Source organism: Bombus affinis, chromosome 7 (genome assembly GCF_024516045.1).
Source record: "Bombus affinis isolate iyBomAffi1 chromosome 7, iyBomAffi1.2, whole genome shotgun sequence".
Taxonomy (NCBI): Eukaryota; Metazoa; Arthropoda; class Insecta; order Hymenoptera; family Apidae; genus Bombus; species Bombus affinis.
The window spans coordinates 4,277,995-4,302,119 of NC_066350.1; the positions used below are offsets into that span (position 1 = coordinate 4,277,995).

General features: G+C 38.9%; 1 protein-coding gene across 2 annotated transcripts in view; it reads left to right on the forward strand.

Annotated features, from left to right (window-relative positions):
• Positions 1–24,125, forward strand: part of LOC126918522 (semaphorin-1A-like) — a 373,869-nt gene that overhangs the window by 150,149 nt on the left and 199,595 nt on the right. For both annotated transcript variants that reach the window (XM_050726525.1, XM_050726526.1), the window contains exon 4: positions 1,255–1,306. In XM_050726525.1, coding sequence (XP_050582482.1) covers positions 1,255–1,306 — 52 coding nt within the window. The remainder of the gene's footprint in view (positions 1–1,254; positions 1,307–24,125) is intronic.

Genomic DNA, 24,125 nt, shown 5'->3' on the forward strand with positions numbered 1-24,125 from the left:
ACATTCAATTTTTGAACTAATCTTATTCGTCGAAAAATACTCTCTCGTTGCACACTTCGTACTAATCTCTCTAAAGTAATAAAAACAAGTGAGTTGCAAAAATCTGGAGATTGGCCGAGCGATTAGACCATTAAGGAAAAGTGGCAAGCAACTTTGTCGTTGCGATTAAATAAACTAATTGCAGTGAAACGCGGCTAAACGAAGTTTCCAAGTTGCGTTACGTGTGACATATTAAAGGCGATGCATTAGGGCTGGCTTAATACCTGTTCTAACTTAATATCGAACTTAATTAATTTAGCTTGAAACTTATCGCCTCGCGTCTAATACAAACACGTTTGATTGAAAATCAAAACGTCAAAGATAAAGCACTTACATTTTTAATTCGATTGAAAAGTCAATTTATCTTGCCCGCGCTGTTCAATGCTGTTCCAAAATGGTCTTCAACTTGATAGGACATTCATATTTCAAGATAATATCCTCTTCAAAGAACTTATCTGGATTGCACTTTAGGTAGATGTTCAAATAGCAATCTTAAGCAAGATTGGGACGAGGAAGGGATTAATATTTTGTAAATTTATGGCCTATGGCGTTTTATGACTATACAGACACGTGCAAACGTTCTGTCTCTCTGTGTATCAGCAGCAGTCAGTCAAACAACAGCAAACTAAGTATTTGCGCCTCGGTAGAAAAAGATATAGGACACGATCGAATCAAAGATGATTCATATTTCTAGTATCGTAAACGACGTGACATGACACGATTCTTTTATTATTCATCAACATTCCTGTTGTGCAAATGTTCTTAGAAATAAGAGCTTCGCTTCTTCTTTCTTTCGGTGTTTAATATTTCAGCGATTCGTAATTCGAACACTTAACCGGAGCAATTTTTTCAAAAATAAACACTCTTTTTTTCCTAAGGCAGAAATCTATACTTTCCTATGATAATTCGATAATCTATGAAAATCCTCGAAACACTCTCGATCCAAGATTTCGGACAAATGTGGAAAGGAAAGGACAAATCGAGGGATTACGCCGAGGTCAAAAGTTTATTCCCGTTTCATGAGAAGCATCCCAGCGCTTTTACTCGATTTTCAACCGTTGTTGTTCCATCAGGTTGATCGTAATTACTAATGTTTATCCCGCGTCCAACTCGAGATCGTTCGAGGGCAAAAGAATGCGAGATACGAAGAGATTAGGCGAAAGATTTACGAGGCAAACACTTAACGTTACGTTTCATGTTTTTTCTCTGTTTCAGGAACGCCATTTACAACATAAGCCTGCACGACCTAACGGAGATCGTCGATCAGGTGAGTGAAATGTTTAAAAACTCGAAACTCGATAAAGAACGATCGAATGAATTTGGATTACGTTGCTCTTCTTGAAATTCGCGGGGGGCGGATGATCATCGCAAAAGCTTCGTAGAACGGTTTGTCAGAAACCAGAACAGATTCCCATTGCCTGATTCCAAATTACGGTTTTATCCGATTTATATGTAGCGAGTGTTTTTAGTACCGCGGAATAAATACGATCATCGTTATTCCTGCGCGACAAACGCGATCGATAGAACGTTATTCGCGTGGAATAACGTCCATCTACTCGCGTACTATCAACAATCGGAGCTTGGGAAAATTCGTTTGGACGAAGACTCGCTGATTTTCCTCGTTGAAAATGGACAAAGTTCGAGATTTTGACAAAGTTTACGATATAGGTACGGTGAGTCGCACGATTCATCGAACGTTTTTTTCAATCTTTCTGTTTGCAATTTTTCTATAACCATTAGATTCAGCTAGAGTCAAACATACGATAATCATTTATTATTCACGTTATAGTACCACGTCAGAATAATTTACTTATAATTCTCAATGAGAATTGATTGTAAACTACTTCCAAATAAAAAAATTTTTTTTTATAAGAAAGAAAACGTTCCAACGATCGTGCGAGTTATTGTGTATCTTTGTAGAAGATCCTGGACATACAGAGCGGCAAACGATAAGCCGCGAAGCAAGCGATGGCACAGCCAACGCGAATTTTGCTACTTGCCGCTGTCTGTACGTCCACTGCCCAGGGCCAAAAAATTCCGCTCGGGAACATTGCGCGTTTCTACTCGTGGATGAAAATAGGGAAGAAAAGAGGGAAGAAGATAAAAATACTTGGGGACGGGCGAAAAGAGGGAGTTTCCTCCTTCCGCTAAAAAATGTAAAATTAGCCGAACAAGAGCGCGAATAGAATTTGCATGATAATAGGTGTTTTTCAAATTGCGCGTGTAATCCGAGCAACTGGAATTCCTTTGCAAAGAGCAAAGAACCGTTGATCGACTTTCGCCACGACTAGACTTTCTATCGTCTTTCTATCGGCTTATTTTACCGATTTCGCGCGTCCAATCGATCAAACCGAGTCTTGCCATAGCGGAGAACAAGTGGATCGTCGTAATGTCTCCTGTGGCCGCCTGAAATCGATGTAACACCCGCACGGGAGGTGAAATGGAAGCTGCAATCGCAAACTGGATATCGGTTCCGCAGCGAGAGTTGGCACGTGAGTTGCGAAACTGCTAAGGGAATCGAAGAAGTAGCTTGAGAGATAGAGAGATACATAGAAAAAAAAGGGAAGGATGGAAAGAAATCGATGCGACATGTTCGTTGGCCGTAAGATTCGGTCGTTTGGGAGAGAATGGTAAAAGTCAGCGAGTTCTTGAGCCACGATTCGTTTGCCTTTATAGCTCATTCGGTATATCGTGATCTCGAAACAGTTCGAAACGGCTCGATAGTTTCTTCGATCCGCTAAATTTAAACGTTACGAAAATAACACAGTCGACGAAGTGGCTATTTGCTCATAACGGATCTCGTATGTGAACTCTGAAATCCAGCAAACATGTACTCGGTTTTATCAATAAACGAAATGTAAATTGATCCACTCCATCCGTCTTTCGATAATGATCGATTCGATACACTTAGCTTACGACCGCGAGCTTACGCGTCATCGTGCAGCTCGCTTGATAGAACGGTGACACGTATTAATCGACGTTTCTATCCGTGCACCGTAGGCCTCGTGCGCGCTGTAACAGATTGCAAGCGATTATTCTGATACCGGAGCCGCGAGATGCGCGCGTAAGCGTTCCACGATCCACGCAATTGAATTTACTTTCATTGATATGGACAATGGAAATCGGCGTGAAAGAAAGTAAAAAGGTTCTCTTTCTAAAATTTCTTAGACAATTTTTCTTTGGCAATTAATTTATAATTTTGTTAGAAGATTTATGAAAAACGTTTCGCTTCCTGTTCCAAGGTAGACACGAACGATTCGTAATTTCGCAAACATTCAACCGTATTTTTTACATTTTCGCCTTGTAATCTTCTAATAGTACTTTCTGCAATTTATAAAATTTTGCATGAATCATATTCCGAATCATCTCGGAAAGAACGTCAAGTTAGTCGCGCAATCGAAGAATTTACCATTTTTCATCCATAATCGATGAATAGATAAAACAAAGAAAGAAATGAGATGAGCTGGGATATCTAATAATGAAATCTGCATAAAATTGACGATCTCGATGCTCGAAAACCATCTTGCGCGAGTGAAAATTACGATATCGAATTACCAAGAAGTGCTAATTAATATTTGAAAGCATAGCGCCAACTATAAACTGCTTCGTTTCCGATACGTTTGGGAATTGTACGTCGATTATATCATATTCTCCTATAGTTCCTATAGGTCGACATTTTCATGGTACGCTTTAGATTTCGCGGTTACAGAAACAATTTCGTCTTGCAGAAATGGATTTCCAGATAAATTCACACCGTTCGAAATATCGACGCACCTTTCAATCTAATCTACTATTTGCGCAATCCTAAATTTACTTCGATACTTACTTGCTACGTCCGACCTATATTTCGAGAATTATTAGTTCGAAAGAGCAAAGACAGTGAATATTTTCGGTCGATTTTTAATCGACTTTTTATTCAGTGCGCGATCTTCAAGATGTCGATGCTATTTATTTAACACTTTTTATTAATTTCCGTCGTGCAAACGTATCATCCATTAGCGTGCAAGTGTTAAAAAAGCGTTGATCGACGTTGTTATTGATACCTGCCTCGGTTGTTTGACGACGACGAACGGTAATTGACACTTCCGTCTACGAGTTTCAATTACAATTATCCCTATCGTCGGATCAACTAACCGATCGATCGAATCATTTACGTTTCGTTCGAGCTGCTGTGTCAAGTCTTTGATTGTCCTGCTTTTATGCGCGGCGATAAAACGAGTACGAGTATTTCGAGTACAATTATTTTGAGTAGACAGGTTAAAGCCGAGTGTGGCTCTTCAAATTTAATTCGATGCGACACTAGGGTTTGATCTTTCTGAGAGCTGATCATCTTTAACTCTACAACTACCACACACTTAGAACGACTATTTTTACAATTTTATTTTAAAATTCCTACTTCGTGTTACATTTCTTTTTCCGCGACGATGTAATTACTTTTGCAGCGATAACCAAAGCAATTATACAATTTTTTTTTTTGATAGAAATAACTTCGTCTTAAGTGCCGGTAGTTCTAGTGTTAAGTTACATGCGAAGCACCGACGATCAGCAGATTGAAATTATCCGAACTGTGATCGGCGACTCGAATACGATAGAGATACAAAACGTTACGATTTGTAGCCTTTTTCTTTAAGTTCTTTTACGTTTACGTTGCAGCTGCGCTGAACGACAAGATCGGCGATGAGCATGAACCGTAGAAATACATGGAATTGTTTTATAATAGAAGCATATAACGGAATTGCATGTGTTTCTATGGTTCGCTCTCATCGCCGCTCTTATCGTTCATCGCAACTCCAACGTAAACGTACCCTAACTTCGATAAAAAGTCTGCCGCTAGATGAAGCGAGCCGGCCGTTGTAGGAAAAACGGGCAACGGTTCGTTCGTTCAATTTGTTCGTGCCGATGTAATATTTCATGGAACGACACCGACGATGTTGACATTGTTCTATGAAACGCTGTGTAATATCCATCTACCCATACGCCTATATTCGACGCTATAAATGCCATTGGTTCTTCGCTTTCAAATTAACCGTTTTAGTGCCAGGGGTTTTTAACAATAGAACCAATACACTAGTCAAATTGGCTGGTTTTACAATTTTATTTTAAAATTTCTACTATTATTTTTTTGAGGGGGGAGGGAGAATTTCAATTCACAATCAATTCTCATTGAGAATTATAAGTAAATTGTTCTAGCGTGGTACTATATTTGATGGTCCTATGTTTGATTCCAGCTGAATCTAATGTTTAAATCTAGAGGGTATTGTCTTTTTAGCCTACGGATCTGATCCATCGGGTCAACTAATTATGTAACTAATGGGTTTTAGTGGTTGTTAATTCTTATGTTATATCTATTACTGAATTTGGATATTTCTTCTTTAACTGTAGGTATCTTAAGGTCGCGATGTATTTTTCCGTTGGTAACATACCAAGGTGCATATTTAAGGATCTTAGAGTTTTTGATTGGAATCGTTGAAGAATTTCTATGTTGGAATTACTCGCTGTTCCTCATAGTTGGATCCCATAGGATCCAAACAGGATTAAAATTTCTGCTTCATGTTATATCTTTTTTCCGCAATGATGTAATGATTTTCGCTAAAAGAATAATATAATGAATAATAATATAATGAATTTTATTTTCTTTTTTATGTATTCAAACTGAAAATAATTTTGTATCAAGGCTACTTATACCAACATCAGTAAAAATGGCTAGTACTTGTCAAAGTGTAAAAGGGTTCTGCAATCTGTTTATCGAACCCTAATTAACCAGTTTACTCGTTTTGTACAACTTGCCACACGTTTTTTAAATTTTTACCGCGTATCATTCATCAATTATCAGAAAAATTCCGGATTGATCGCTAGATCACTAAATGATAACACTAGAAATACCACAGCAGACAAAATGACTGATTCTACAATTTTATAAATGTGCCAACCCTCATTTAGATATCATGGTCCCAGATGGATTAATAATACGAAAAATGTACTACATAACATGGAATTGCTTCTGTAAGAAAGTAATAAATCAATAAATATAAAATATTCTATTATTATTATTTTTTAAACACCAATCATTTTCATTGGTTTGATAGAAATAGCTTCGTGTTAACTATCGGTAGTTCTAGTGTTAAGAATCCGTGTCGGATTGTGCCATGCAGCGCGATAGCGCTTCGTTCATTCATTTGCGGGAAATGCCGATTCACTCTGTGATCGCGCTGTTCTTTTTTTCGTTTATGCAGGTGGTTTACGATTATTTGAAAAAAAAGTAATTGCGAGAGGAAACTCTGATACGACTCGCGACGAGCTACATTGGGAACCGAGCGCGTTGCGAATTGACGATCGTAATCAAACATCGCGACACAGTTCATCGCAGTACGTGAACAACGTGATCGCGCTGCGTGGCGCTAAAACTATTAAGGATGTTGGTATCCATCTTTCGTACAAAGGGATGGAAAAGTCGATCGAGTTACTACAGGAAGCTCGCCTTTGGGTATTTAACGTTCATCCGCTAACCACCCGAAATGGAGTCAACGTTTCGCGAACAGCAAGGCGAGTTCACCCTTGTCTTTCTGGTTCCTCGTGTCTACGTTTACAAACAATCGATTACAAGCAAAGTCCCTACGGCAGGTTTCTCCATTTGAATGGGCACACACAAAATTTCCTTTCCTTTTCAAAAATCTTATTCCAAGAAGTTGAAATAGCAGGCGGAGTCGTAACGTTGTGTTTCGTCGTAATGGAAACTAATACCACTAGAGAAGAATTATTTATTCCAAGTTGTGTGATAAAATAATTTTCCTTCTTCTTTCTAAATATCGATAGGAACACGATTGGGAAATTTGAGAAATTATTTGGACACTGGTAACATAAAAATGGTAACTGACAAAAAAAAAAAAAAAAAAGAAGGAATGGTAACAATAATAGAAACTGGTAACATGAAAGTACGTTCTTGTGTTTGTTCTATATTTCTTATATATTCTGTATCGCATTTTTGTCGTTTTCTTACAAGTGTAACAAATATACAGATATTTATCCTCTTCTTTCTTCAATGCACGTTAACATTTGCCAATGTTTTTTCGTAACCGATTCTTTTCGTTCGTATGGAGTTTCTCTACCAGAGTTCGGTATAAACTGTAAATTGCAAATAACGAGAGCGATCGCGAGGCCATTCGCGAAGACAATCCGATCGTCCAACAAAGTGACAGAATCGCGAGAATTCTCGATTCAGCTTAGCTACGTGACTCTGTTGTTCCGCCGATCTTCCGCGTTCCATGTCGCGTTACGCTGTGGGGAGAAATTTCTTTGGGAGAAGTCACCGCATCGAAGGCCCAACGAACAGATGCGGTACAGAACTGCCAGAAGATCGAAGGCAGAAAGAAGGAGAGAACGCGAGAAGAAGCGTTCGAAAGAACGTTGCCGAGAGATTCGATAATGAAAAATTAAACCAAGTGATAAAAAGTTAAACCAAGCAAGTTGCGCTGTTAATCGAGCTAATTAGACGAGAAAATCTTAATATCAGGTTAATATCGAACGCTTTTTACAGCGAAAGATCGCCTTGTATCGGTGTACGCCACTCTATTTCGAAGTTCGAGCAGATCCGTGAAACGAGTAATCTGTAAAGATTTTACATTACGTTACATGAAAATGAATTAAAGTATCATCGAATCTAATAAACGGTTCGCCGAAGATACGGTTTAGTTTCGAATTGACGCGATTAAAACGCAAGATAAACCGATTTTAAGGTATTCTTAGTTTCCTGAAATTTTAGCTTACTTTTGTTATCGCTGATAATTGACGTTGATGATGGATCATAATCGCCGAAATATATGTGCAGGATCACTTAGATTACATTTAGAATTGATATCAAAATAGATTCAGATTTATTTAATATGCGATTTACAAGATATTCGTCGATACACATTTGCACTCGTCTCAGCACTCTCTTTGTCTCACTATCTTCTTTACCAACAAAATAGTTGCGTTCTTCTGTCTTACGAGACGCTGTACACACACATATTTCACACATTCATACTCATATATGTGTGTCACACGGTTAATTTAGTGTGGCACACAAAATTACACATATCTCAATAGTTATCAAAGGTAATCTACAGTTACTTACATTGTTGAAAGATTTTTCCTACCGATCGGATCGTTTCACTTTCACAAAACGAGAATGGATCTTTAAAAATGCGACGAACATTTCGAATAGATGTGGATGGTCGATAAAAGAAACGCCGATGGACCCCGAGATAGGCAAGTGTCTTTCAGCCGAAGATAATTCGCTTGAAAATTGGTCGAGTATGCCAGAAGAGTCGTCGGCGTGGAAACGGTGGTGCGACAAACACGGAAACTTACTCGAAGTGAAAAAGATGCCGACGAGTCGAAGTCAGAAACGAGACGCTGCGGCGGAAGCTGGCACGGAGAAAGGAAACGCTGGCTGGAAACACCGGTTTGCCGTCGAGATCAGCGGACGACATGGTCTCGTGCTGTCTGCCGAGAGTCGAGAGAGAACGCTTTTTCGACGAACCGCAATTTCGCTGGTAGGCGCGGAACGTCGGTTGGCCAGGAACGACGTTGTTGACGTCGTAATCCCACAACGAAAGTTTTCCGCGGGGCTAATTGAGTCTAGCGACTCCTATCCCTCCACCCATCCTGGCCACGGCCTCCTTCTCTCCTCTCCTCTTCATCTTTTTCCCCTATCTGTGACTGGAGCTGCAAGTTTCGTGACTCGAGTGTTACCTCCGAACTCGACGGTGCATCGTTATTTCTGACGACAATGAGGCCGAGATAAGAGAAGGATCGGATCTTACCGCGACTCGTCCTCCGTGGCTGTCTCCTTTTTCCTCTTCTTCATGCTCTTAGTATTCTCTTTCCCTTTTTGCAACGCGGCTCTTCAGCTTGTTTCTTTTGGCAACAGCTACTGCTGCGGGCCGTTGCGACGACTCGATTCGGTTTAGAGGTATTTCGCGACGTTTTAAGATTTCCTGGAGACGGTGCTCTATTATTTAGATAAGGAAGATGTTGTTCTGCATGGAAATTATACCTCGGTATGGATAGCGTTGCAAGCAGAACTTTATTCCAGGAAAAGAATTCTTCTCCGAGGAATCGACGGTTAAGAAGATTACACTTATCGGTATATTGAATAATAATCAACTTTCAGATAGATTCGAATATTTATTAGATACTGGAAAAATAGCCCGTTATCGTGCTGTTTTCTTAACATTAGAGCTACCACACCAGTCAAATTGACAATTTTATTTTAAAATTCCTACTTCATGTTATATTTTTTTCTGCAATGATGTAACGACTTTCGCAACGATAACTAAAAGAATAATATAATGAATTTTATTTTGTTTTTTATGAATTCAAACCGAAAATAATATTGTATCAAGGCTACTTATACCAACAACAGTCAAAGTGGCTGGTACTTGTCAAAGTGTAAAAGGATCCTGCAATCTGTTTATCGAACCCCAATTAACCAGTTTCCTCGTTTTGTACAACTTGCCACACGTTTTTAAAATTTTTACCGCGTATCATTCGATATGATGATATCAGATATCAGGAAAATTCCGGATCGATCGCTAGATCGCTAGATGCTAACCAGTCAAATTGATTGGTTTTACAATTTTATAAATGTGTCAACTCTCGTTTAGGAATCATGGTCGCAGATGGATTAATATACCAAAAATGTACTACATAACGTAGAATTCCTTTTGTGACAAAGTAATAAATCAATAAATATAAAAATATTCTATTATTACGTATTTTTTAAAGACCAGTCATTTTCACTGGTTTTGGTAGAAATAACTTCGTGTCAACTACCGGTAGTTCTAGTGTTAATATTCTATACAGGTTACTGTCACAGTCTACAGAGATACAAAGTAGGCTTTGTCTGGAAAATCTTAGCGTTACATACAGTTGCAGCGCTGCCTGGGAAAGTTCGAAGAAACAGTCGAATAGCGAACGTGTCCCGGTATAACGTGAGCAAAATTGACGTTGCCCACCATTGGCTGACCATTGTCGGCAATTATTATCTCTTTGTGAACATTACCAGATTTGATTTTCAACCGCGCTGTAAGTTGTTCCTGTTTTATTCATCTCGCCCGTCGTGTCGCTCTTTTTCAAACGAAGTATTCGGTTCAGCATAGAAAAATCTGCGGTCGGAGGAAGATTTTTCCAACGTGGAACGTGAAACCAAGTCTGTGAAATGTCGCGGTGTTTATCTCAACAGTACAAAATGGATCGTACGTAATTCGAAAAAATAATATAAAACAAAAAATGTTGTGCATCTATTACTTCCTCATAAAACGAAAGAAACTTTTCGGACAACCTAATATAATACACATACGTAACGCAATACTCTTGATACGTCGTTTCAAAAGGAACAATTTAGCGCAGCGCTGCCCACTTAGATTTATCAATGCCGATTTTGCTTCCATTATATCGCTATTTCACTATTTCTCTGGACTTCGCTAGGGAGTAATGGTAACATTTCTCTGGTAAAACCGACTTCGCACGGCCTGTGGACTGCGTTCCTAACGTATACACATGTTACGCGACTTCAAGGTTGTTGGATCGAACGAGTCATTGGTTTTCTTATTTTCGATCTATTTTTCAACTTTTCTGTAAAGTTTATCCTATAAACTGTGCTTCTTCGACTATCTATCGACATCTATTTCTTTGCTGTTTTCTCGTGGAAACGAGCAAGATACGAAAACGTGGCAGAAGTTTGCAATTACAATGATAGCTGGTTGGTATTATAGATGCGAATATTTGGAAAAATATAAGACAATTCTGCGTCCAATATTTTCTTGTATTGAGATTCACAAACCTTGATATTATATCGATAAAATATACAGATTGCCCTTGTTGATGCTAACGATATTTATTTGAAGATCGTACGAAACTAAAATCAGTTCTGCAAAGATTGGACAAAACGCGATGGAGGCTTCGAAGCGTTAAATGGAGGCTTCGCGTGCGAATACTTAAATAATTGAAATTTTAATAAAATGGCTATATTGGCGAAAAGAACGAAAAAATGGAATAGTTTATATCGCAGGCTGTCGGAAAACCAATAGTTACGAACGCAATTCACCAGAATCGAATCTTGGGTAACCGAAGTTACGTGTATCGGAGCATTCGTATGCAGTCCCATACTTTTGAGATCCCGACCAGATTCCAATCAAAATATTCGATGCTATCTGACCCGAAATTTTCGGCTATCCGCATAACCCTGGACCGCAAATGGATTCTAGAATCCAACTAAGAAAGCGCAAATATAATAGTTTGCCAAGTGCACTGCAACCGTACAATTTCATTTTTGTCCAGACTTGGTCAGAGTCGACGAAAAGTCAGTCAGTCGCACGATCGAACAGTACGGACAATAAACGACATTACGTGATTGCTAAAGTTAAAAGTAGCCGAGCGATTAAAGATGCAGGAAAAATTATCGAAAGGTAAAAATTAAAAAGTAAATCGATAAATTTTTTATCGCGTCGTAATAAATCTTATTTATTTCTGATCGATCGATAAAAAATTCGTTAATAATCGTTATCGGTATGATATCTTTCTGTAGTCTTTTTTCACCGTCTTTTTTGTTTCCTTCGTCCTTTTACATCGCTCGATATAATAAACGTAGTGATGTAGACAGCATATTTCGTACTGTTCTCATTACCATTTCATGCTTGTTTATCGATTCTCTTGCAGAATATATATTAGGTTGTCCGAAAAGTTTTTTTCGTTTTATGAGGAAATAATAAACGCGCAACGTTTTTTTGCTTTTTATTATTTTGTCGAATTACGTACGATCCATTTTGTTCTGTTGAGATAAACACCGCGATATTTCACGGACTTGGTTTCACGTTTGTATGAAGGTGCACTGTTGTAAAAAACACGTTTACGAAAGAAAGACACTTTTCGGACAACCTAATATATCGTTATTTTCATTCCAAGCTACATAGTTCTAAATTGCTTTTAAACCAGTGGAAAAATATTCATTACGAAGTTAAATGGAATATATCGTTCTTTATAGAAAATCTTTCCAACTATACGTCTGTGTGGTAGATATCGTTTTGCCAAAATTCTATTGTCTTGTAAAAGATTGCGACCGAGTAATGAGTGTTCCCTTACACTGTGTTCGTTCGATGAATCGTTTGAAACGTTTATGGACGTCGTAGAATTCATCGGACTCGGTGTAAAGGGTTGCCCGAGAATTATTTTCCCTTACGGTACAAAAGTAAAATTGTAATAGCTACCACGTATGTACCTAATTTTTCTAGCAGAGGAACCTTGTTAAATTAATATTTAGAATGCTGTGTGTGTCTGGCTTTGATAAACTTTAACGAACAGATTAATTTTATTGTACACGATATGTTATTCGTTATAGATGTTGCAGATTTTAAAACGTTTTTACCTGTTCTCTTTGAACAATTTCATCTGCGAGTAGATGAACGATCAGCTTTCCTTTATATCTAGAGCCACTTGAAAATTAACGTATGATATTAAAAGCTGAGTTACTAATTTGAATTTTCCGTAAAAATTGCATGTTCTGTCGCTTCACGGTCATTAAACGGAAATGTCGGCATTTTCATTTTATCAGACGAGTAACATTTTTTGCAGTTTCACCGTATGGTTGGAAGTTTCGCGTACCTGTATTTATGCGACTGGTACACGTAATAGTATTATCCGCATGATCCGATAACACGATTGTCCTGCTGGAGCATAGTACGGAGGACCAGCCATTATCGAGCTAATATGTAAATACGTTGGAGATTCGATTTTCTGATCCACTCGCGCGTTAAGATATTTCACTTTTTTTTCGATTCTCTGATTTTTTAATCTATAACTATCGGCATTTCGCTAGATGATTTTCTTCTCTTTCGGCAAACATTCCCTATTTTTTCAATTGTTCAAATTGGTTAAAATTGGTTTTTTGTTTGCCAAATTCATGGCTATATACTACAGGATATCAAACAGCGATCGATAGAATAAAGAATACAGTTATTTGCGCGCAAAAATAAGTCGGAAGTATGCAATAAAATGTATCAATTTAAAATTTTATTTTCGAGACGATCGGAATTAATAATTGTTTACAATTCTCGATAAGTGAAAATAATTTCTGGTAGCGAAGGATGAGTCGAAGTGGATTACATATTTCAGTTGTAGGTAATAACTTACCTTTTCAGAGATCCTTTGTTTTTTATTGCGTTATTGCATTCGCATGAAAATCTCGTTATGTTATGTAGTATGCTTTCATTTTCTTGAATTAAATTCCACGTAACTCAGTTTAATTCTTCTCTGTACATTTTAAACTTACGCCTATAGAAGTTTCCGATCAGCGAATAACTCGTTCAAATCTACATTTAATTTAATTTGATGTATGATATTTATAAAATTAATATTGTATGATAAATATTTAATATTGAATATGTAATTGTGTGCTGAAATTTAAAATTCTTGTCGTTTCGCTGTTCGTTATTTTACTTATATATCGATTCAGTCGAAATTGTAAAAATTAATTTTGTTGCATATTCTCGATTACTGAACGTAGTTTCCGACTGTAACATTAATTGTCGGATAGCCTGTATTTCTTAGCTTTATTTTATTTCCATTTAATTTATTATTCTATTTTAATTTATGTCACATCGTTCAAAGATCAGAGATCGCAAGTTAAAAATAAAAAATCACATCGTTTAATATCTTTCTTCTTATTTATTTTTTCCATAGAAGAAGACCATAGTTTAAAAGTAAAACAATTACATTTGTATGTTTCTATCAATGAAGCTCTGATTTTGATGCATATCTCTCGACCTGCATGTTTCTCGATGGTTTTAGAAATTGTAGAAATAAGATCGGGAAGAGAAATTTGTTAAAATCTCATTCAGAAAATTTACACAATTTTAAGAATAATTCAGTATAATTAAAAATAAGAATATTTCATGGTACAGTGGTAGCTAGGTATTTTCTGCTAACTATACGAAACTCTTCACAATTCCAATTCTTTTATTCCTTATGCTGCGTATTTATTACATTTAAACTTAAGCATTTCTTTGATTAAATCATGCTTTAATAAGTTGCTAACCGATCGATCGTGACACGATTAGCATGAAAGAAAATGAACGTGGCGGCAAGTTGCAGGGAATTTCACCGACAGCCCCGTTCTATTTGCGCGCGCTAATAATTCAAGTACCCTCGAGAGACAAGTTTTATCATCGCGTCGTAAGGGTCCAGCCGGTATAAAGAAACTTGCCTCGTACAAAGGCGGTCGTTTATCGGATGAATTTATTCATGATTCATCCAACTTCTTAATACTCCGCAACCGGCCATCGCGTCTGATAGCAGCAAAAGTTGAAACGAGTTCAAATTCCGTGGTTGACAACAAGCTGCTAAACCATCGATGCTTCTCATCCTTATCGATACTCTGACATTTTATTTCACCACAGCACGGTAAGTCAACAAGTAGCGTAAAGTACAGATGAAAAGGGTTTACTTTGAGATTAGATTAGATATCAAAGCTGCGTTTTTATTTCTTTTTCTTTCTAATATAAGGAATATCTTTAAGGAAATGGCGAAGGTGATAAAAGAATATTTGTTTCTCTCGTTTGGTTGTCGTATTTCTGCGTTGATAATTTAATAATATTAGAATGAAACAATATCACTTTCTATCTTTCAAATATTTAGGACGCGAGTAAATACCGATTCGAAAATAACAGGATTTTCAAGCGGCCATGCATCTTCGAGTTTCACCGGCTTACTGTATCGCGGAATTTTTTCTCCCATTCGAGCAAGATTGATATTACGAAGGAAATCTGCAAAGTAAATATATCAAGGTCTGGTCTAGTATCACGCAATGGCTGCACGCATTGCTTTGATAAGATTACCTGTCGATAGATAGAGAATCGCGTGTTTCTACCGACCGTAGACAGTACATAAATCTCACGCGGCGGTCGTTGAAATTTATTTCACGAAGCGAAGGTGTCGACTTGCTATAGGCTGGCTCGTTCTCGCGCAAACCAACTAGATGAATCGCGGAGGACGTCCATTTTCCACGAATTTTTCAAATCATCCAAATGATTTGTTTTCCTTCGCTGCGATATTTCGCCGGTTAAACGTTGAAGCGGATAAAAGGTATTCGTAGCGAATGTTCGTCTAATTGATAGAGAAAATCTTTGATCGTTTTTTAATCATTTGTAACGACACGATCGTATTTCTACGAGAAAATTACGGATTCCTCACGCGATACCATCTTTTTCTAAGGTTCGTGCGTACCGCAAATTGTTGCGAGTTTCGCACGGATGAGACTCTCGACCGGATACGTGGCTAAAACAGCCATTGTCTCGCATAATCAGCACGTAATGGCGCGTTGCACGATGTACTTGTTGTTGCCGCGTACCGGAGATAAGGCGCCTCCGGAAACTGGCCGATCGCTCGTTCCTTCTCTTCGAGTGTCTTCTCTCTCCATCTCAAGCGTTGCACGTTATTTTGTCCCGCTCGAGATCTTGACCCTAGAACTCGCCACGGTACTTGAGCCGCAAGGTGGTTTGCGATCACAGCTTCTTACGATTTTTCGTTTCGTTCGTTAATCCTTCCGTTCGTTTGAACTCTCAGTAACACGCAGCTTTTTCTTTCAAATTAACAATCGATCTCTCTCTCTCTCTCTCTCTCTCTCTCTCTCTCTCTCTTTCTCTCTCTGCAAATTGTTCAATCGATGCGCGGAATTTGCTCGTTTCGTAGAAATTTTGCGATAAAAGCGAGGTTACACGTATCGAATTGGCCGAAAAATTTATAGCGGAAAATTTGGAACATTTTTCTAGAATCAGCGTTTTGTTAAGGATATGCAGGTCCGGCGCAAGGCAGGTTCAGCGCGTTCGTTGGAATCCGGCCCCGCGGTCTACGAATATTACACAATTGAAAAACCGATTTTGATTAACTTTTTATAGAATGATGATACCGTTAACAGATGCAAGACATTTTTTTAGTAGCGATGATTCAGTTTAAAGGAGTGAGAAAAATCATCAAAGTTCAGTGTAACTCCATAAAGTCCTCATATCCTGGAAACTACTTTAGATAAAAAAATCCAGGCGCTTTCAGAGAAATGTATTTTTTAGAGAAATTAAAGTACATCAATAGTTTTTTGCAAAAGTCATACATGATTACAGACTTTGTACTTTCATTGAATTATGCATGCGAGAAAATATTACTTTGATTTGTTTAAAAAACTGCTTATAAAAATATATGATATGTAACAGCATTCGTAAATAAATAATTCCTCGTTGTAAAATTTAAGTGTAGGATTTGAATGTGTATTCAGGCCCCGCAAAAGGTCACGCCGCCCCTGTCGATATGTATACGCTTTTTCTTCAAACGATTCATTTATTTGTTAATGTCGCTATAGCGCAAGGATAATTTCTCTGGAAATGCAATTTTATCAAGAAACTATAGAGTTCGTAGAAGAAAAGACGATAATGAATTTACTTCTGACAGCACACTTGCAGAAGATTTGTACGGAAATAGAGTATTTGGTCAATGTCAGCTTTGTATCGATCGACGTCCCAAAATCGATTATTAATACCAAATGATTACACAGAATATCGACGAATTCTGATCTTATATCGCGCTAATACCAAATCAACTATCGTCTCGTTTATATTACGTTTTCGAATCATAAGTTTTTAGCTGTGAGATGCCACAAAGTTACATACACGTGCATATTAGTTTTAAATTACGTTCATTTTATTTTTTAACCTTTGTTCATCACTCCGCTAATTGCGCGCGACATCCTCGACCGTATCGCTTCTTGCGCTTTGGCACCAAAAACGAAATAAAACAGGTTGCTGTAAACTGGACAAGAAATTATCTGTGTCAGCCTTTGTATTCGTACTCCTTCAGTTGTGAACTCCGTACACTGAAATATTTGCTTGAAATATTTCTTGTTAACATTTGGAAAGATCCAAGTACACGATCGGATTCTCTTTTTTCAATTTTGTAAGTGACGTGCTTCTTACGATATCTTATATTTCGCGATCGAACGAATTTCTGGTGGAACTTGGTAGAATCGTCGATTCTACGTATATTACGAAAGAAACGATCGACAAATTAAAATGCTCGATGTTCCTTTGATCGCTTCATTCCCGTCAAACCTTTTCCGTTTCGTTTCCTCTTCGTACGATCAATCACAGCACGACGAGAAAAAGCTACACGAAGTATCCGTAAGGAAGAAGTTACACTCCTGAGATTTAAAAAGAATTGGATTAAAAAGCGGAAGAAACGCGGAAAGGTGTGTATCGATAGCCGACTGGCCAAATTCGACGTGCCGAAGTGGAAGCAAAACGCAGTTCACAGACGTACCGTATGGATCGACCTTAAGACACAGGATGCAAGCAAATTGAGTATGTGGCAACAAAGTACGGTATTTGGTATCGCCGGAACCTTCGGTCTCTTTAGCGCTTAAGCTTTCCTGTTGTGCAATAGCCTTCAGGAATACATAGGATGCGCGCTGAATCCTGAACCTTTGCAGACAACGAAAGAAAGACGGAGCACGTGAGAGTAGAGGGAAAACAAGCAATACGTTTCTTATGGTAACGCGCACGTTGAATACATATGGCGGTGGCGTTGAATGGAGCCGAAGGAAATTGAAAAATTTCACCAAGGATGGAATAAATAAGAAATCCGTCGGAGGTTTAAGGGATATAAATGTGCCCCGTCTTCCGATGCTCAACGATAACAATATGGCCGTTTGTATTTTCTCGCGCGGCACAACTCTTCTCTCTTACTGTGAAACACCTCTTTTCCCTCTTTTTTCTACCGTTTGTTTCCCATCTGCTTCTTCTCTAAGCGGTTTCATTCATGCTGGAAGCGAGAGTTGAGAACGTACGAATTTTGCAACAATTATAAAATGTCCGCGACGATGATAGTACTAACGTAATCGTAACGAGATACGAGAAAAAAGGAAACGTTGACAATCTTCTGAGTGAAAATTATCGCGGATCGTACGCGACGATACGTCGGAAAAGAAAGGTTTTTTTCCTCGGCGAGAGCTTGTCGAATGACAAAAGTTTAAAGCTGAATTACGCGTACGAGCTGTACGAACTGTAACGATATAGCTGTTCGTATTTCGCCGTAGTATCCAAACAGTAAAAAGCGATATACCGAAGTTTCTGTCGATATAAAAATATCCGTGCACGATATCCGCGATACGAAAGTAAAACAGGAAGCACACGTGTACGTATACGTGTGCATGTGTGTAGAGGTAAAAACGCAACGTGCGTTCGACGTCTTTCTACTTTCTAACGTTAAAGGCGTTTCGTCGCTTCGCTTCGCGTTGTCGCCTATCGGTGGAACTTGAACGATGAAACGGTGGCGAAAAGCTGGCGCTTCCATCACGGCCGATGACAGCAGAAACAAACGAGACAAGAAATACGTGTCGCTGGCTAAAAGATTTTAATAACGCCGCGACATACATAATACGCTCGCGTCCCGCGCCATCGTCGTCATCGTTGTGGCCGAAAGGATCCGGGACGAGAGGCGCATCCGACAGCTTGATATCTCGACGACGTGTCACGAATTAACAGCTACAACGGCGGAAAGAAAAACAGAAAAAAAATATGGACGAGGAAAGGCAGCGAAACCGTAGGAAACAAGAGAGAAAAAAGGGAGAAAAGAGGAGAAAATATAAAAGTAGGAGAAACAGGGGGAAGGCTGTTACGCGAAATATTGAAACGCGAAGACAATAGGTTTCCCGTAGGAGGCGAGGAAGCCTTGGTTAGTCGGCCGAGTTCCGAGAGGATCTGTTTCGGTTTCGACATGCAACACGTTTGTCTATGCAGCCTGTTGGCCGTTTTGTAGTGTGCACGTCGCCTAATGCACCGTCGCGCCGCGTGGCCACAGAAAGCCACAGAGAGGTACGTCGCAGTCGACCGACTGCATCGGCTTGCTCGCGTCTCCTTCTGTCTACTCGTTCTGCCGTTCGATCTCCTTCTCCCTGTCCGTTTCTCCTCTCTCGAGTCGTGTTCTGTCGAGAGTCGACGCTCTCTCGAGAGGGAAAGAAACAGAACGAAAGAGAGACAAATGAATCGGAAGAGAGACGAGAGTGAGAGGCGGCTCTGACCGGTCATTCACTCGAGCTGCCCGCGTAAAAACTTGCCGCTACCTTCCATCCACTCTCCTCGTGTGTACTTTATGTTCAACGTATATACATTCATACATTTACCTTCGCATATTACCTATCCTATATGTTATATATCTGTATGCATATAATAATATCGTAGGATCTTTACTACGATTAGTTTATTTACAATAAATGGATTAAACAGATGTTGATCAAACAGGAAACGATGGCTGTTTAACGTGAACTAATCACAATAACGTATTATAATTAAGACAACTAAATAATTAATTTGCAACTCTCGTCACCACGGATCCAATGCTCTCCCTTACTCTCTCGACAACGCTAGCAACATTATCTCGACAACGCAGTTCGCACTCTCTGACTTCTCAACTAACAATGACTGTTAATTCGTTTATCGTCCCTTAGCAACCCCTTGTCTTTTGTCTTAGCCCCGCCACGCACATGCTCCGCAAACGCTTGTTTATAATTCGCCCGATACCTCCCAGACCCCTCGTCCACGGTACTACAATATTTATACATCGACGTATTTTATATACGTGATAAATGTAGAATAAAAGGAAGAGAAAGAGAGAGCGAGAGAGAGGAACTAGGGGAAGATACGTACGGCTAGCCGGTCGGTCGAGCTTTCGCGCGCGTTTCGCTACGAGACAAATCGTCCCACTCGAATATCGTTGACGACGACACCCTGCACGCCGCGCGCCTATCTTTCTCTCGTTTTTGCCCGTAACCGTGAGTCTGGCGGACAGGTTGTGACTGGCTTTGTACGGCGCATCGGCGCAGTCGTCACCGCTCTGGATCGAACGGAGAGAAGATAAAACGTGACAAAAAGAATAGAGAGTAAAAGGAAGAAAAAAAAGATATAGGAGACTGAAAAAGAAAGAAGAAGCGGTGGGAAAAAAGGGCAAAATGACCGCGTCACCGGTGTACCGGTGGATTTCCGCGTGCACTGGATTTAGGGGAGCCGTGGCGCGTCACCGTATTCGCTCCATCGAATATAATGCCCTCCTCGTTAATCCTTTCATCCCAGTGAAACGGCGGCTCAAATTTTTGCCCCTTTTTCTCTCGCTGGATCGAAGGGTGATTGATACGTAATATTCGGATATCAAGTTACGATGTTTATCGCTTTGCCTTTTTTCCTCCCCTCGTGTCCTTCTTTTTCCTTTTCTTCTTAATCTGTTTCGACGATAGAAACGGCGAGAATCATCCCTCCTTCATCGAATCATTTCGCGTGCTGTATTGGGTTGTCCGAAAAGTGTCTTTCTTCCAGCAATCTAATTAAAGAGTCATTAGCGATCCTATTTTACGACTTATACACTGTACGAGCGTCTCAGTGAATATTGTCTGTACATTAATTTATTTATTATATTCGACGGTTTCAACAACGAACAATCTCGTCATGGAACCTCACCGACCAACTATCCTCTACACATGAACTTCTATAAATTGGTACTTCACAGGTATAAATTGGTATTTCACAGACACGTCTTTTACAACGACGCATCTTTGTACAAAGATGTAACCTAATCTGTCGAACGTTGGAATCTTTATTTTGAATCATACGTATGTAGCGGCACATGAGCTCGAAGACAATTCGAATCATGTTATTGTTTTGCTATCAACATCGTTAGGACATACATAGTGTAATAATAAATAAACTCCGGGAAAAACAATGTTGCCGCTACGTGCAACCGTCAAACAAAGACGAATTTAAATGTTAAATTACATTAAAACAAGTATAAATAAACGAACGCGATCGTAAGTTGACCTTTTTCTCAGTTTCAGTCTCGAGCGATTTTATTAGCGATCAATACACAGTCTTTAGCGAATCAGTTAGTACCGAGCATCTTAGCGAACATTCTCTGTATTTATTAATTATTTTTAAATACATTTGACGGTTTCAACATCGACTTATCTCGTCATTTAAACCACACGACCAACCATCCTCCACACGTAATTCGATAAAATAATATAAAACGAAAAATATTGTGCATCCATTATTTGCTTATAAAAAACTTTTAAGATGACCTAATATAACCAGCTATCGAAATCACGACGAATATACTCGTGCACGAGTAACGATTATGACTTCATGAAAAGAGTTCGTCACGTGTTGCGATAGTTTACGTTATGTTTGTATGTATGTCAAGTTATGTACAAGTATATCAAGGTAAATAGGTATTAGGTATTATTATCTGGAGCATTGGGATAAAATGTAATAGTAGTAGTAGAGTGGTTAAAATTACGATGCGGAATGTACATATTATGAGATTAAATTATGCGTGTAGTGTGTTATACGTGGGTTTTTAAATTGCGTGGCGCGTGTTATTCTTGTTCTCTTTTATACAAACTTCTTGCATTGTTTGTTTCGCTTAATAAAATGCAAAGGCAAGCTTTTAAAAGAAAAAGAATCTCGCGAAATATTTCAAATTTTTTAATGGAGTGGTACTCAAAAAGTTGAAAAAAAAAGAAAGTGTGCGCGTAGCCGTATATTCCCGCGGAAGGCTTGAAAGCGCGGATTGAAATGCACTCAACGAAAGTAAGTCTAGCGACTACCTCAATTTCGTAATGAAAGGTGCAAAGATACACGAAACGCTTGTTGCGCAATGATGAAACGGTTAAAAAAATACCCGGCCAAAGCGTAATACTTTGTTATGCTGTTTCTTAAAACGTTCTAACCAAATATTTAACTTCTCGCTCTTCGATCGAAGCTCTTTTCTAAAGTAGAATTTACGCCGGTGCTTAAAAAATCGACAATTTGCTCTAATTTGAGAATTCTTCGATCTTCCTAATTGACAAATTTCGTCCAAGCATTTATCTCTTAGCTAGTTTTTCTTCATTTACGATAAAACGAGAAGAAAACGCCTGGAGAGTACAATGATATCGAACTATCTAAGTGACTTAGCGGTCCATCAGTGTTGGCGCTGGCTCCGCGTAGAGATCGACTTGGCAGGATTTCGTCGTAAAATAAAATTGACGAGAGCAATTTACATATTCGTTCGCTTCATTTTCCAAAGATATTTCGTCTCGAGACAAATTGGTCTTCCGCTGTTCTCAACTGTGCAACCCAGTTCAAGCAGGACAATAAGTCCAGCCAGTCAGACAGACCGACTAGCTTCGCGCTATTTCATACTCGTAAAGCAAACAAGAAGTCGAAAAGAAAAACGCAGAAGAAGGTAAAAAGGACGAAAAAGAGAGAAGTTGGAAAAGAAAAAGAAAAACAACGCGATGCTATTTCTCGATATGGCAGTAAATTTCGCTGTGTTGAGTATTCGAGTTCCTATGGAAATCGAGAGCCAAGGTGAATCTGGCTGTCGCGTCCCTACATTTTCTTTTTTCTTTTCCTTTTTTTTTCTGTTCCTTATTTTTCCACGGCACGAAAATGGATTCGAGAACGATTGATATCAGAGCCCGTGTGTTTCTCGCGGCTTAGCAATTCAAATTGCCAGGTTTCCGTTCGTCACCTCTTACAGCGTCCTCGATTCGTCGTTTAATCGTTTTAACCGGCATCCACCGGGTCGCCTGGTTTCTTTAAAAGCCACTGTATTTTCATCTTTGTCGATTTCCGCAAGAATCGCGGATTCGGTGAAGCGAAATGCGACATCTCGATGCTAATGACGTTCTTTAATCCGCTTGATTGTTAGCTTAATCGGACTGAGTATTACGTAAGGAGTGTTTGCTCGCACAATTGTTCATCAGCTGAAAAAATAAGCCGTTCGAAAAATGAAAAGAAAACAATTTGCATTATTACGCCACACGTTTTTCAAGGATGTTTCGAAGCGAGGCAAATTCTTCCTGTACAGCGATTCCGGTGAAAGGATACCTTCTGTCTTTTCTTTTTTGCGTTCGTTGCGACCGACACCGGGAATTCTAACGAAAAATTGCCGAATTTATTACGAACAGTAGCTGGAAACAACCCTTCTCGGAGTAACATGCTTTCCAAACATCAACTTTATCCGCTATACCTAACTATGTGATTAATAGAGGAGAACGTAATCGCTGCTCTTTTCGTCTATAATTTTCTAATTAAATTGCATCCTGTTAAAAGAAACAAACGTTCGGATGCTTTTGATAGTAGGTGTATTGTAAAAAATATTAAGAACCGCTGCACCATTTAGACGAACGATGTCAAAGTTGGCCATGCCAAACCGATTAACACAACTTGTATATTGTCAAATAGTTTTAGCCACAGCAATCACGCGCTCGTAGACGCGGTGTATATATTCGTTTAGACAAAGTCTGCGCACTATTGATCCAAGTATAAACCTGAACCACGAGTCGCAACATGTAAATCACTTGAGAATAAGATGGAGGAAATTGGGAAAATGTTCGACTCGTGAAAATAGATGGAACAAACGGGAAGGTTAATTTTTATTATCTTTTACTTTTTACTGATTTCTGCAGGTATTTTTTAATCACCTTCTTTGAATCTGCACACGTTGGAATTATTTATAATCGCGTGTTATTTATAATCGATCCATATTTCCTACATACTTTGATGCTTTTAATTCTTTTCTTGCTTCCTTTTAAATCGATACCTATCGTTTTGTGAAGGTTAAGATCGCACCTCTGACTGTCTATTAATTTACAAATTTCGTTAATGGTTTTATAATCTTATGTCGCTGTACAATGTTGATCCTGTTTGTAACAACGTTGAGCGTCGATGTTTGTCGATAATTGCGAACGGTTGAACGCGCAAGTAGCAACGTAGTGGCAGGCATCGCAGCCTTCAGCAACATTTCCCTGCATTAATGTAACGCCAAGTGCAAAAATAACAAATTCCATGACATCGATCTGTCGCTAGACAGATAACGAAAGTTGAATAATAATCGCTGTTAACTTTTACATTTTTGGTGGTAACAAACTGGCGACAAATCGGTATCATTCTACAATTCTAACGGTTAAACGATTCTCACTCGATGGATGAAACTCAGATGAAGAAACAAAGTCGCTCTGTTTGTAACAACGA